This window comes from Tupaia chinensis, unplaced genomic scaffold (assembly GCF_000334495.1).
Source record: "Tupaia chinensis unplaced genomic scaffold, TupChi_1.0 Scaffold000147_1, whole genome shotgun sequence".
NCBI classification, from domain to species: Eukaryota; Metazoa; Chordata; class Mammalia; order Scandentia; family Tupaiidae; genus Tupaia; species Tupaia belangeri.
In genome coordinates, this window is record NW_006159617.1 from 7,675,101 (window position 1) to 7,691,377 (window position 16,277).

A 16,277-nucleotide genomic window follows, 5' to 3' on the forward strand; every position below is an offset into this window, starting at 1 on the left:
GTAAGTGAAGAGAAGAGGATAGAGAAAGATAGCAAGTGAACAATAGAGGGGCAGGACGTTAGTGAGAAACAGTTTGGGCTTATTAACTGTTGATGACATGTATAGTATTCTCAACTGGATTGGTCTGAGAAGTATTTCATGATGGGCAAAGTATTTTTACAAGCAAAATGAGAAATAGCAATTGACTGTTTTAAAAAATAATTAGAATAATAAAAATAATGATTGGGGAAAACATAGAAAAACTATTGAATGTTGAAGGGGGGAGATTAATGTCTCTGTACTGACAGACATGCATGGCATTCCCTTTTGAAAAAACAATGTAATACACTGTAAAGTTATATGTAATCCAATGTAATGTAATATAAAGAAGATTATGATGATGATAATAAAAAAAATTTTTTTAAAAAGAAAAAAAAAAGTATATTACATATTATAAAGACCTAAAGCAACATATTGGTAATTTTTTTTACAAAATAATAATTCAAAAAGATTTTACAAAATAGTCTAATAAAAAATTAAGAGAATTATCTTGGACAAAATTGTACAAAGGCCATTTTAGAGCAGTGTAACTAATGGTGATTATTCTTCTTTTGGATATCAGCTATATTTTTATACAGTTTATTTTTTTGAGAGTTTTTTTTTTTTTTTTGCTATAGGGTGCATGTGCTCACCAGAAAGACAAAGAGAGACAGAGAGACAAAAAGCAAGAAATCACCCCCCAGGGAGGATGGCTACGCCACAATCCCTTCTCCTCCATTCTCCTCTCAGGATCTTGGGCATGCACATACACACGCCCGGCGTGAGTTTAAGCCACTGGGTCTGGGACTCGAACCATGGTCAACTACATGGGAGTTCAGCAACATAACCACTACACTAACTGCTGGTCCCTATAGTTTGTATTCTTTTTGTAATAATTTGCTTTAGTTTTTTTTCTGTTATTAGCACATAAGTATGTATAACAGGACCTTCCCCCAAATTCCTATTTCATACCTGCACTGGGGAGCGAATTGTTATCTTCTTACTTCCTTCTACTGCATCGATCTGACAAACGATAGATCTTTCAACTCCCGACTCTCTGTGCCTTACAGTGTACAGACGTCGTCCCACTTTTGTTAAAGGAATCTTATCGGCAGTAGAGTGATTAACAGGTGCTAAATTAAACACAAAAATTTGAAAGTTTTTAATTCGTTACTTATTAATTTTAGGTATATGTTAAATATCAGATGACTGTCTTTAACATAACAGTCAATGAAGTTTTAGGATATAATCCACACAAAGGGATATTTTAAGAAGCCACAGCTTATTTCCACAGCACTCATTTAAAATCTATAAAGCATTTTCTTCCCCTCCTGGCCCCCCCCCAAAAAAAAAAGTTATGACCAGTTGCAGTGATGCAACAGTAGCATGATCCTGCAATGCTGGAAGTTTGGGGTTCAGTTCCTGTGTCAATGTGCACACACTGGAAATGCATAAGGGTCCATGATCCTAGCCTGCTGGGAAAGCTGAGGGAAGGATTATGGCATGAGAAGAAAGAAAAACTTAAAAATTCTGAAAAATTAAGAATTTTTTTAATTAAAAAAGATTTTATTAGTTAAAAAAAAAAGCCTCATTCAGGAGTTTAACCTGATAATCTGTGACACTTTTATTTTCACTTTACCATAAAATCTGAAATCTTCTATGAAGGTGAAAAAAAGAAAAAACATCCACTTCAATCGGAAAACATACAAAAATACAAAAAATACTTTTGATCTCAAAACCTTTACACATGTGCCATTTTCATGAATTCAACCTTTACATTGAATTCATTCAGCTACAAAACTGGTGGAATACTACCAACTTGTAAGTCTGGAAAAGCTGAGTGAGGATGAGATCTAATATTTTTCCTCTACACAACATAGTAAACATTATCATGCTGTAAATAATGAAGTGGATTAAAGAAAAGAACTTAGAATATGAAGACAACTGTAGCCAAAACATTGCAAAAAAAAAAAAAACTTACAACCTATTTAAAAAGAAATTTTAAAAAAGTAAGTAAAATGGCATGTAAAATATAACTTAAAACAAATGAAAGCCCCAGGAAAGTAACATATCACTTACTAAGAAGAATGAAGAAGAGTTTGCTGCTTAGACTGGTCATTGCATTGAAGTGATCATTGTCCTTAGTTCGGACATAATCCATACTTAAACTCTCCTCGTTTTTCAATAGATATGATTTTGCCATAGGAACACCGAGTACACTAAAAGAATCACTTGGTGAAACAGAGATAGTAAGTCCAAGGGAATTTACGATCATAAATGGTGCTAGATCCCTTATGAAGCCAGCTGAAGAGCCAGTGGCAGCTTCTGTAAATGCCTGGTAAGAAAAAGTTATTGTAAATAAAACGTGAAAAACTAAATGACAAGTAGAACATAAATGGACATGGGACCAGAATTAGTGATGATCTTATTCAATAAAAGAAACACAGGCTTCTCAACAGTGTTAATACAGTAGTTCAATATTTAAAGTTTCAAATTTATGTCCTTACCTGGGCTAAATTATTTAACATAACAAGGCCACATTTGGATAATGTAATATTTAATTGATCTTTTGAATAGAAAGTGATGACCGTTTTATATTCTGGTACTTTATAGTTTTCCTCTTCAGTATCTGACTCAACAATGGCCTGTTTTGCTTTCTTTTTCATCTAAAATGATAAATTATAGATAAATAAGAAAAATTTGTTCCTCAAAGTATAACATATCTCATTCTGCCAAGTAAAAACAAATTTTAGACAAATCCCAATGTTAGTAAGAGCAATATATTTTTTTCTGTTTTATTCCCTTACTGAAATGACCTGGACATCAACCAGCTATGATAACCTTATACAGAGACGGAGGAAAAAAACCATCTCATCTTCACTGGTAGTAAAACGGCAGGCATGAGTTAGAAGGGAAAAAACCCTAAAATTCTAAGTGTATATAGCATCTGAATGTAAATTAAAAGCACAGACTTCATAGCAACACAGACATTTAGACTAAGAAAAGTAATTTAGTTTACTGTATTAGTCATACTAATAAAGAAAGAATAGAAATGAATCTAGCAACTTAAAATGACCCAGAACAGTGGCACAACAGTGCTGTGGAACCTAGGATTCATGAGAAACAATAACATTTACCTTTTTGTTCTTTGTTTTTTTTTAAGAACGTTTTTGCTTTAGAGCGTGTAAGCTTGCTGGAGAGAGACAGAGACAGTGAGGGGGAAAGTGAGAAATCACCCCCCAGGGCAGATGGCCATGCCCTAATCTTTTCTCCTCTATTCTCCTGGGATCTTGGGCTTGCACACACGCACGTACGCATACCCAGCGTGATTTTCAACACAAGATTTTCAAGCCATCGAGTCCAAGACTCAAACCACAGCCAGCCAGGTGGGAGTCCAGCGATGTAACCGCTATGCCATCTGCTGGCCCCCCATTTACCACTTTTTAGTATTAATAGATAAACTGCCCAAATATATTCTGACCTAAAGGCCACCAAAGGAATTTCTTTACCCAAATCATTCATCTAAAATAGCTGGAAAATTAAATTAAATCATCTAACACAAAAATGCCAGACATGCCAAGTTGGCCACCTTTGTTGTTGCTTTCAACTGGTTTTAAGCCACTGAAAATTTACCTGCAGCATAACTAAATCACTATTACGCAGGGGACATGCTGGTAATTCTTCAGTCTCTTGCTTCAGAAGCACAATTTCATCCACTTAGACACTGTTTCTCATGATTACATAAAATCACGCTATATTTCAAACAAATAATGTGTTGACAGATAATAAACACACACCCACACATACATGCCTTCAGAGGAAAAAAGATTCTTGAGGTAGACAACAGCCAACAGGACGATGGCACAAACATCTTAGCCCGTGTTTAAGGGACTGGCTGGTCTTCATCCCACCTCTTCCACTTTGTAGCCATAACCCTTAACCTCTCTAGCTTCAGTCCCCTCACATATTAAATTGGGGGGGAAATCTTTAGAGGGCTAGTGTAAGGATTAAAGCAAAGATATAGTATTCAGAAACACATCCGGCCCAATAATGTCACATAATTATTTGTATTAGAAGCATAGGCAGCATTGGCTTTAGATCTGAACATCACATTCTGATGTCAAAAAGAGACGCATGTGGACCAAACTCCTGATGAGGAAGCTGAACTTTGTGAAAATTAAAGCATCTAGTGTGGTGGACATCTGCTATATTTTAAAATTATTTTTCAGACTTCAAATATACCTTGGTGGGGATGCTCACCATGAAGAACCCTAGGCATGTACGGGATCAGGCAGTACACTTGAAATCTGTGTCTTCTCAATTTTGTTGTGAACCTAAAACTGCTCTAAAATAATGAACCCAAAGATGAGATACTGCCCACCACCTCCACCTCAGAACAGTAAGGGTGGGAAGCCAGAGTCGCCTGCCATGCCCCAGCCTGTCCCCACGGCCTACTAGGGTCCCAGCAGCTGTATCCGGAGTCTGGATGTTACTCTGTAAAGACCTTTAATAAAATCTTATAAAAAGAAAAAAAAATGAAGTCTACACACAGAAACACACACATGCACATACATACATGGACATACACATACCTTGATTCCAAGCTTCCATGGTCTAAAATCCTCAGTCTGATCAATCTCTAAAGGTTCAAGCAAAGGCTCCCATACACCAAACATTTCATTGTAATAATGTACCTGCAAAGAGAGTTTTTAGTTTTAAATCAAACATTCTGGCATTTACTAAAACAATCTTCCATGCTGCTTCCTGCTACCATGCCTTCAGGCTGTGCCATTTCTGTTGCAGAAAAATCGTACTGCACGCCATTCAACAGCTAACAATATATACACGCCTACGTGCTTTCCTCACCTCACTAATGTAATAGTCCATGTTCACCCTTTACAGCTGAGTCCTCTTTTAAGTATCTTTCCTTAACTGCCACTCTGGGCTAAGTAATAAAACGATGTTCCTCTATCACATATTATTGACATCTTTATTTACTTTTAAAATTTGCCATAGGAAGTGTGTGCTCATCAGAGAGAGAGAGAGACAGAGAAAGGGGGGGGATGTAAACCCCTGTCTCCAGGAAGGCATGATCACGCCACAATCTTTTCTTCATTTCACCCCCCGTCAGGATTTTGGACATGCACACACACACACACCTGCCATGTGTTTCAAGCCACCAGGCCCAGGACTGAAACCACATGGTACAACAGGCCACAGGCTGGCATTACTGATATTTCTAAACTGTCTATTTCAACTGATAGAAAGTCTTTGAAGGTAAGTACTATGTGATTCAATGAGTATCCATTTATTTGAATGCCCTAAACTTCTTGGACATACCTGGTCAAATCCTCTGTAAATATGTAGAATTTTAACTACAACCTGGAAATCTGCAATCTGGTCAGTTAGTTACACTTTCGTTAGGACAGAGCCCTGTATCAATGCACTTAAAAAATAAAGCAGTGTATAATTTTTCATACTCACTTTTAAAACAGAGTATCAAATTAGTTTCTAATACATATAAGCTTAATGAATTAAAACCACAATATCCCTAGAGATAAATGCTAAAGTGAAATATGTTTGTTCAAATCAAATATCACCCAGATAACCTCAACTGATAATACTGCTTTTACAGCAGTCTCGTGAAAATTTGAAAGATCTTAATGGACTCTCTAGAGAATAAAGAGACTAAATAATACAAAGGTACAAGGCATACTCTTTAATTAATTCTCTGCATTATTTTCAGAATAGATTATTCTTATGTTCAGAAATTCAGCCTACTATCCTTTTAAATAAAAAAGCAATTTAATTTTAATTTAAAAATTTAAAAAATTAGAATCTAAAAAATAACTATCATATTGGGTCATTGGAAAAGTCATGATGTATTTTTGGTTTTCTATGCAAAAATGTGTCATGACTTTTCTGACAACCCAAGATATCACCTACCTTGAAGCAAGAAATTGAAATACAAACTTAACATGGATATATACTCTAAAAGTAAAAGACAAAACAACAGAAAACTATTCAAAAGCAAAGAAACTGTGAACTTTCTTTCAGAAGCTTTTCAGCCAGTATCTTATTCCTAACAAGCTTAATTTAAATAAATGGATGAGACCTCCATAACATGCATTCCTTATCATGTACTGTAAGTGCCTACCTCCAGCTCCAGCTGACAGTGGAGATTTATTAGGGAACTCCAGTTTTTGCCTTCCCCTGAAAAACTTGACTTTGCCAACAGCATAGGAACTGTCCTGTGGCCAATTCCAGCCTCGAGAACTAGAAAGATGGAATCGATGTTCACTTTTATCTTCTCTCCTTTAGGTACCAAGTCAGCTGTGGGAGGTATTCTATCACTTTCATTTGACTCTTCAAGAAACCACATTTTCAGATTCTTCGTGTCCATCATCTCCCATAAGTGTGCTACAGAAGCCGCTGATTCTTCGGGGACAGCTTCCTTGTTTGTGTAAAGTGCTGAAGTTATGGTGATCATGGTATTTATGATAACTGGTGACACCTAGGAGGGAAAAGTAAAATTAACAAAAAAACTACAAATACACAACTTTCAGAAATACTTATTTCAGATGCATTACATATATTTGTTGAAGGATCATAAGGAATTAATACTGAACTAACATTACTAGCCATAACTAGCATTATTACACAAAATAGTAGAAATAATGTATCACCTATGAGGATTTTTAAATTACCATAGTGAATTTCAGTTAAGATATGTACATTAATTTTATAGGTACTAACCAAGTGTAATTTGAACTATATACACTACAGTGATATTATACATTAACTGCAAAAGCAATCAAATGCCAATAAAAAAGTATAGGATAATAATGATTAGAGAATATGTATTAAATAATAACATTTTGTAAATAATGTCTCATAAAAATATGTTTTCAAAAACAAAAATTCATTTATTTTGCTTATTTAACAACAAAAAGACATTACAGTAAGTACTTGTTCCTAGGTTTTACTGATTTTTAGAAAAGTGTGTGGAATATTTGAATGATGATACTTTAACTTACCTTCAGTGTCAGGGATTTTACTGATATATCAATCACTTGTGGATCTGTACCTATCTGAGTAGCCTGATAAAACAAATCACAGGGCTGCAAAACCTTTAAGAGAAAAATCAATACCACTAAATTAATATTTAGTATTAAAATATTGCTAAAGACTCTCCTAATAATAGCTACATTAAACATACAAATCAGGGTAAAAGTAACTGCAAAAATATAAGTGACTCAGCAAACTTCTTGATTATCCTCTTTATTCATTCTTTATAATAAATAGAAAGTTAACAACAATACTATTACTAAACTCAGATTGTACTTAACAGAAAATAGGAACCTGCAGAAAACAAGACCTTGCAGAAACTACAATCTAGCCTCCAATCAGTTCAATTCCTACTGGATTAAAATAAACTTTTCTCATTCTTTCTGCCTAATAAAGAATAAATGAAACTCTATTTGGAGACTAAAAACATCATAGAAGCCTCTACATTATATTACACTGTCTGGCATCTAACAAAAAAGTATCTGATATATGAAGAAACAAAACTGAAAGATAAAACAGAAATAGAGATGATTCAATTACTGGCATCATCAAAAGGAAATCCTAGGCCCAGTCACTGTGGCCCAGCTATAATGCTAGAACCCTGCAGTGCTGGAAGCCATCTGGAACTGCATTTTGGACTACAGGTCAACCTGAGAAATTATCTAGAAGTATGCATGAACAACTAGGAATCTGAGGAGCTGGAGGGCTGGGGAGAGGGATCTCTCAAGCATGGTAAGAATCTATCAAGAGTTCTCTCTCGGGACCAGCAGTTAGCGTAATGACCATGTCACTGGACTCCCATGTAGTCGACCACGGTTCGAGTCCTGAACCCGGCAGCTTAAACTCCCACCGGGTGCGTGTGCATGTGTGCTCAAGATCCTGAGAGGAGAATGGAAGAGAAGTGATTGTGGCATGGCCATCCCCCCCCCGGGGGGTGATTTCTCACTTTCTGTCTCTCTGTCTTTCTGGCGAGCATGTGGACCCTATAGCAAAAACCTCTCCAAAAAAAAAAAAAGAGTTCTCTCTCTCTCTAGCGCTTGCTATCTCAGACATATGCATACGCTTCCTATCATAGAAAGGTTAAAAAAAAAAAAGGAAATATGATTAATTTGTTCAAGAAAGTGAATGATGGAAAAATGAAATCTATTAAAAAATGGAAATTGTACCACTCAAAAACACAATTAATAGGAATTAATATCTCAATGTTTACCAGTACTACAGATGAAGCAGAATTTAAAATCAATTAACTAGGAGACAGCTCTGAAGCACAGTGGGTGATGCACTGCTATGGCTGGATCCCATTTGGTGACAGCGATCTGAACCCCCAGCCAGGTCAACATGTCAGGCACACATGGAAGTCCCCAGTATCCACTGAGCTGGAGGAGTGGAGGAAGGGGATCACAGTGTGTCCAGATGCTGTGGAGGGTGCTTCTCCTCCCCACCCCACCCCAACCACGTGCATGTGCTCTATCATCAATAAAAATGGATTTAAAAAAGAAAAAGAATCTCTCAGAGGGGGAAGACAGAGTCATGTGAAGAAATGAAATGAAAGTTCCAGGAAGAAAGAAAAAATGAAAGGGCTATCCAAAGAACTTACTCCACTGTTAGAGCTTAAAAAGTTTTCACAATTCCAATCAGCAGTACATGACAACTGTTACAGATCAGTGGTTACCAAGTGTTTCCGTTTTCTTTTCCTGAATAGGTTTTTTTAATTGCAACTACCCTGTTCTTCTACCATCATTACACAGTGGTTGTGTGTGTGGTTCTATGGCGGTGGCATATATACCTATTTGTGTATGTGGAAGTGGTAGGTTATGCAGACCCAATAGAGACTAAAGATCCTGATACTGAAGAGATTATGTCCTTTGAGGAAGAGGTAAGGGTGAAAAAGTAGGACAAGTATGGATTCTTTTCTGTGGACAATGGAAGAAACCTTTGGGTATTCTGTAGGGAGGACCTATAGTTGTCACCTGATATTTGTTCCACTCTTCCTTCTACAGGAATAGAAATTTTATCTGAGCATAAAGTAGCTCAGAAAAACAGACTATATTCTCCAACTTCTACTGTGGATAAGTATGGTCACACAGCTATGTTCAAGGCAACGGGTGAAAATAAAAGAAATATATGTAAAATTTCTAAGATATAACCCTAAGAGTCAGTCTGACCTCCATTTTCTATTTCTTCTTTTTTTTTTCTTAGTGGTGAGCCATCAGCCTAGCAAATTAGGACAATGATTTATCTTATATCTTAACTAGTATGTATTTATTAATAACAAAATTATAGCTTGTATTTATCTGTTGATAATATTAGAACATTTAAACTTCTGTTGCCCCTTTAGAAATCTAAATACTTTATGAGTACTTTTAAGACTACTGAAAGTCAGATGGCTAACTTGAAAAGATGTCTTTGAAGACATAAACTTTAAGCTGAGTTATAAAGAAGAAAGCCAAGAGGTTACTACGGAGTAAAATACAAATGTGAGGTATATCAAAGAAAATGGCTAAAATTTCAAATAAGTTACATAGAGATAAGCAAAAACACATTACCTAAGCACAAATATCTACTTACTAGAAAAAAATTATATGAAAATGGCAACATTTCAAACAACTGGTAGAAATCTTAACAGCCAAGGCCAGCAGGTGGCATGGTGGTTAAAGTATTGAACTCCCACACAGACAACTACAGTTCAAGCCCTGGACCCAACAGATTGAAAATCATGCAGGCACATTTGCATGCATGCCCAAAATCTCAGGAGAATAGAGAAGAAGGGATTGCAGTGTGGCCATCCTTTCTGGGGAGTGATTTCTCACTTCCCTTCTCTCTCTCTCTCTCTCTCTCTCTCTTTCTCTCTCTCTCTGGTGAGCACATGTGCACTATAACAAAACCAAAAAAAGAAATCTTAATACATAAATTTAGAATTTAGAATGAAAATGATTAGAAAGTCAGAGTAAGATCTCTTCTTTTTTTTTTTAAAGAGTGATTCTTTGCTATAGAATGCGTGCGTTACTATAGAGTGATTCTTTGCTATAGAATGCGTGCGTTGCCAGTGACACAGAGAGACACAGAGAGACAGAAAGCAAGAAATCATCCCCTGGGGAGTTTGCCCTGCTGCAATCTCTTCTCCTCCATTCTCTTCTTGGGATTTTGGGCATGCACACATACGCACCCAGCATGAATTTTAAGCCACTGGGTCTGGGACTTGAACCACAGCTGACTACGTGGGAGTCCAACGACATAAACATTATGCCATCTGCTGGTGCCAAGTAAGATCTTAACTGAAAAGTGTCAAGATGAAACCAACTTCTTAGTGAGTCTATTTCCACAAACACAAACAAGAATCACCTGGAAGAATGAAAAAGAATTTCAAAACTGGCATTAATAGTCTAACTTAGGCCCTCTACATAGAAAGAAAGGTGTTTTTACAGAACAAGGTTGGAAAGTATTTAGATAGCTTTCATTTCCTAAAGTGGTATATACTGAATCCAAACAGTTGACTAGTAAGCAGATAATTCGATAGTAAACTCACAGTAGTGATTTTGCCTTTTCTCTTGACTGGAAGAAATGGGCATGCCCTCACTTGAAGATCTTTAATGGCAGCAGTCATTGTATTGTTTTCAAGGTCACCTCGCCAGCAAATTTCACACTGTGTTGTAATAACTAAGGCAGGAGCATCATTCTTTGTCATGTCAGCCACAAACACAATTTCAGGATTTTTAATAATAGTATTAATTTCCCACTTTTCCGGTTGCTGTACAGGTACTAAAAGTAAAAATAAATTAAGATTTTAGAATATTTCTAGACATTTGCTATACACATTACTTATGAATAACATATTGAGGGCTAGACAATGGTGCAGCAGCAAAACACAATGAATGCCTCCAGGAGGCTGACCCACATAAGAAGGTGCCAGGTTTGAACCCAGAGGCTTCCCTTAGTATACCAGGTACACACATGCTCATGATCCAGGGCTGGGGGCAAATCACAGTGTCAAGACACTGTTAGGGGTTGGGATCAGCTACTTATGAATAACATATTGAGGGCTAGACAATGGTGCAGCAGCAAAACACAATGAATGCTCTGGGCGGCTGACCCACATAAGAAGGTGCCAGGTTTGAACCCAGAGGCTTCCCTTAGTATACCAGGTACACACATGCTCATGATCCAGGGCTGGGGGCAAATCACAGTGTCAAGACACTGTTAGGGGTTGGGATCAGCAGATGCATAGTGGTTAGGTAACTGGACTCCTATGTAGTTGACCATGGTTCGAGTCCTGGATCAGCTGCCTTAAAACTCAAGATGGGTGTATGTGTGTGCGTGCCCAAAATTCTGAGAGGAAAATGGAAAAGAAGGGACTCTGGCATGGCCATCTCCCCTGGGGAGTGATTTTTTGGTTTCTGTCTCTGTCTCTCTCTGTGTCTCGAGTGAGTGCACATACTCTACAGAAAAAAATAAATAAAATGTATTCTAAGTCAAATAAAAGAATCTCAGATGCTCGCTTCTCTGTCTCTGTCACTCCCACTCAAGGAAAAAAATAAATAAAATGTATTCTAAGTCAAATAGAAGAATCTCCGATGCTCCCAAAATCTACTGAAATGCTCTTACTGAAGATTTGAAGAAGCTATAGGCATAGGAACATTTAAAAATGTGGAGGAAAAAGATCTCTACTAGTTACTGGCAGAGACAGAAACTACTGGGTTGGGAAAGTCATAATGCATTTTTACATAGAAAAACAGAAAAATAAGTCATGATGTTCCCATGATGTATTTCCTAATCCTCATTTCCTCATTTTCAAGTGGACATGCTTTATACTACCATGAATGAAATGAGTGACAATAGAAAAAAGTAAAAAATTAAAAATAAATCTAACAAAAACAAACCAGGGCACTTTAAATTAAAACACTATTTTTAATTAAGCAAAAGAGTGGTCATTGTTAAAAATAAATCTAACAAAAACAAACAAGAGCACTTTAAATTAAAATACTATTTTTAATTAAGCAAAAGAGTGGTCATTTCATTATCTTCCCTGCTTGTTTCCTTTTACTAACAAAATCACTCAGTTTGTTAAAGTGTTGTACTGTGGCAGAAAAGTACAATTACTTATTCTACTGTATGTCATGTATTTTTTAACTCAATATTTAAAAACTGCAAACTGTACATTCTTCTAGAAAACACATTAAAGATGTTTCTGCTTACCTATGAAAAACTGGATTTCCATTTATTAATGCATTTATCCTAATCATCTCTAGCGTGGCACTTCAATAACACAGATAATAAATATTTTAGTCAGTTAACTAACCTTCCTCCTTTGAAGTCCATGACTGAACACTGGTTTCTACAACACTGCCTGTGGTGTAGGCCTCAAAAAAGACATTGGCAACGGTCAGCAAAAATTCCACACTTGCACAGATATACATTTCTTGAAAGACGGCATCAGTCACACAACTATCTCTGACTCTCCTGTACTTGACATCCATCATGTCCTTCTTGTCAAACCCAACTGTCAGTCCTATCATTCTGAAAAACAAAATAAGAATTCCTATGAGCAACTCGCAAAGAACTACACAAACCAATATTCCTCAAAGATCTCTTATCTCTCTGACAGCAAACACACATTCTGATGTCATGTCCCATTTGTCACGAAGATTCAAAGAGTGCTCCAAATGTCAGCAGCACAACTGTCTTACAAATTAGGATATGGTTAATAAATTATCAAATTATCTCGAACAGTTTTCCTCTCAATTTTTCATGTCCAATTCAAATTAGCATGGGTTAATAGTTTTCTGAAGAATGTAAATTAATTTAAAAACTGATTTCATTGTACTGATTATTTCTATTTATTTAACCCATCTATCAATTATCCAGTAAGACTAACATATGACTGAATCAAGACACTTTCACTGCTAATTGAGTACTATAACCTGATTGGACTGAGCTTGGAAGATCCTAGGATGTACTCAGAAAATGAACATGGAGCTTTGGGATAAGTTCTAAAAATCTATCAATCATTTCTCAGGTAAAAACTCAGAACACTATTACAAAGCATACCGAGGAGTTGCTTTCTTGACATGAGGCCTTTTATCATCTAAAATGCAGTTTTTTAATGAGAAAGAAGAGAATGTTGAGTCATCTGTGTACATTTTTGCGGTACTTATAATATTTTCCAATTTAAATTCAGCAAGTATCAGAGAAGGATCACGAACATCTGTAAAGCAAGTCTGCAAAGGGGGAAATTGATTAAAAAATTACACAAAAGCATAAATCTCAAACATTTTCTAATATGAACTCCGACCCACTGTTGCCTCTGTTTATACGAAACATCAAAATTCTCTGTTCCCAAAGGGCACACAAATGAAAGAAAAAAAATAGTTTTAAAATTCATTTTTTACATCATTAGCTATGTGAAAGATACTAGGTCACTGGGGAAGTCACGAGGTATTTTTCTATGCTTTTTATGCAAAACTACATCATGACTTTCCCAATGTCCCATAACTCATTTACAAAAGGAAATGGCTAAAATTATATTACTAAAGTGTTAAGAGCAACCACTTTTGGGACCAGCAGTTAGCGTAATGGCTATGTCGCTGGACTCCCACGTACTCGACCGCAGTTCGAGTCCCGGACCCGGTGGCTTAAAACTCACACCGGGTGCGTGTGCGTGCGCGCCCAAGATCCCAAGAGGAGAATGGAGGAGAAGGGATTGCGGTGTGGTCATCCCCCCTGGGGGGGGTGATTTCTCGCTGTCTGTCTCTGTCTGTCTGGCGAGCGCACGCACCCTATAGCGAAAAAACCTCTTAAAAAAAAAAAAAAGCAACCACTTTTCTCAGAGGAGTAGATACTACAAAATACATGTGAAATATTAAAAACTGCAATTTAATAAATATTTACCTATATAACTTTTCAAAGTGAAAACACATTTTCTTCCTCAACTTACCTCTTCAGGACCTGGACTGTATAGTACCATGGTAAGATAATCAGTTCTGAAACTCATGTTTAGTGTCGTCTTAACCTGAGAGGCACGTGAATGCACTTCTACCACAGCAGCTGTCACCATGGTTGCTCCTTGGGAAAAAGGAAAGTTATTAAATGGAGAAAAAGTTGTGAAAGGTTGCTCACTTAAAAAAACCTCCAAGTAAATTTAACAGAATTATTCATTAAATGCATACAGTAAAAAGATACTGCATAAATTTTAGAAAGATCAGAAAATTCAGATGTGGAACTCTAAAAATGCTGGCTTAGAATTCTTTCCACAGTAACTTGGGGATATTAATTTAAAACATGGTGCATCAGTTTCCTCCTGGTATTTCTGTTTTTACTTCTTTAAAATGAAAATACCATAACTAACCATTGCATTTGTTTGGGGGATTAACTAAAAACAAACAAATAAAAAGCATATGTAAAATACATACTAAAGTACCTGGTTCATAGTAGTTAGTATTGAAATTTTACCTTCTAACTGTAAAACCATGCTAGCCCATGACATGGTGGTTAAGGTGACTGGACCCCACATGACTAATTCTGCAGTTCAAGTCCCAAACTTGGTGCCTTGAAAAACAGCAATGCTGGGCACATGCCCAAAATCCCAAAAGGAGAAATGAGGGAGAAGGGATTGTGATGTGACCCTTTCCAACGGGGCTGGGGAGAGTGTTTTAACTCTTTGAAAAACAATGGCCCCTCTGCAAAAAAAAAAAAAAAAAAAAGAAAGAAAGAAAAGAAAAGAAAAAGTAAAGCTAAACAAGGTATTTTAGATGTCATGCTTAAAAGTGTTCCATATATCAAAAAGATTCATGATTTTTCACTTTCTAAATTGTGAATCAAAGTACTACATGCATGTGGTATACATTAAGCAGTCTTATAATGAAAATTATAAGCCTGTTATATAATTCCTAATTCCCACTTTAAACAAGTCCATAGACAAGAACCACAACACCAGGTAACTTATTTTTAATTGAGATAAAATTGACATCAAGTGAAATACACAGAGCTTGGCTGAGCAATCTGATGAGATCTGACAAATGTATACATCCATGTAACCAACACTCTAAAGTGTCCAACATTTACATCTGTCCAGAAAAGTTCCTTGTACCCCTTTCCAGCCAATCCCTACCTTCCTATCATTCTAGTCTCAATCACCCATGGATGGATTTTGCCTACCTTCCTATCAGTCTAACCTCAATCACCCAAAGATAGGTTTTGCCTGTTCTCAAATTCCATATAAACAGAGTGAAACAGACTCTTTCACGCTTGGCTTCTTTTGGCTAAAATAATGTTGTTGCATGAATCAGCAAGCAGCTCACTCTTTCTTACAACTAAGCAGTCGTGCATTCTATGAAAATAAACAGGACAAAAATAGTTGATCTACTCTCCTACTGTGTAGAAACCACCCCACTCTGAGCGACACAATAGTGACCTTAAAAATAGCGGAAACACGGTCCTTGTGCTGATGCTGCAGGGTTAGTGAAAGCTTTCACCACAGTGTGATCCTGATATCTTGTGTCTCCACTGCAGGGTGGTGTTGATTCAAGGAAACTGTCAGCCAGAGATGGCCCAGTAAGACAAGACAACGCTCATATAAAACCACAAGACATTAGATAGTTCACACTTTCAGGTGATAATATCAGAAAACTGGTTTTGGCAGAAGAGGATTCCTCATAGCTCCTGCGAACTAGTCATTTCACAGGACAGGAGAAATGAAGATTTTCTACTCATAATTCAGCCTCCAGCAAACAAAGCTAGCATGGCAGGAGAGTTGAGGCCTTCCTTCAGAAGAGGATTCCTCATGGCTCCTGCGAACTAGTCATTTCAGGGGACAGGAGAAATGAAGATTTTCTACTCATAATTCAGCCTCCAGCAAACAAAGCTAGCGTGATGGATCTAAGGGCACTGTAGCTAAACATCGAAATACTCTTAGGGTTAACATTCCTCAATATCTACTGAATCTGCTGCACCAGTGATCACAACAGAACGGCAAAGAGATTCCCGATCACCTCTTTCTGCTTGCTCCTGAACACTCAGATTGAACTTCAAGAATTCGAAAGAAACACACCATCCATCAGATGGCAAAAAATCACCACAGGACCACAAGAAGTATGGGAAAGCAAGAAAATACCTCTCTTCTAAGGGAAAAGAATAATTCCTCTTCATCCACAAACAGTTCAATGCAAATCATGGAAATGTCTGATAAAGAATTTAGA

General features: G+C 36.7%; 1 protein-coding gene across 3 annotated transcripts in view; it reads right to left on the reverse strand.

The window, feature by feature from the left end:
• The window catches only part of VPS13A (vacuolar protein sorting 13 homolog A), a gene marked incomplete at its 5' end in the record, with an annotated part of 243,652 nt that overhangs the window by 106,315 nt on the left and 121,060 nt on the right, over positions 1-16,277 (reverse strand). For all 3 annotated transcript variants that reach the window (XM_014586627.2, XM_014586628.2, XM_014586629.2), the window contains 10 exon segments: positions 991-1,151; positions 2,098-2,353; positions 2,526-2,684; positions 4,611-4,712; positions 6,176-6,532; positions 7,056-7,148; positions 10,613-10,845; positions 12,383-12,600; positions 13,132-13,301; positions 14,018-14,145. In XM_014586627.2, coding sequence (XP_014442113.1) covers positions 991-1,151; positions 2,098-2,353; positions 2,526-2,684; positions 4,611-4,712; positions 6,176-6,532; positions 7,056-7,148; positions 10,613-10,845; positions 12,383-12,600; positions 13,132-13,301; positions 14,018-14,145 — 1,877 coding nt within the window.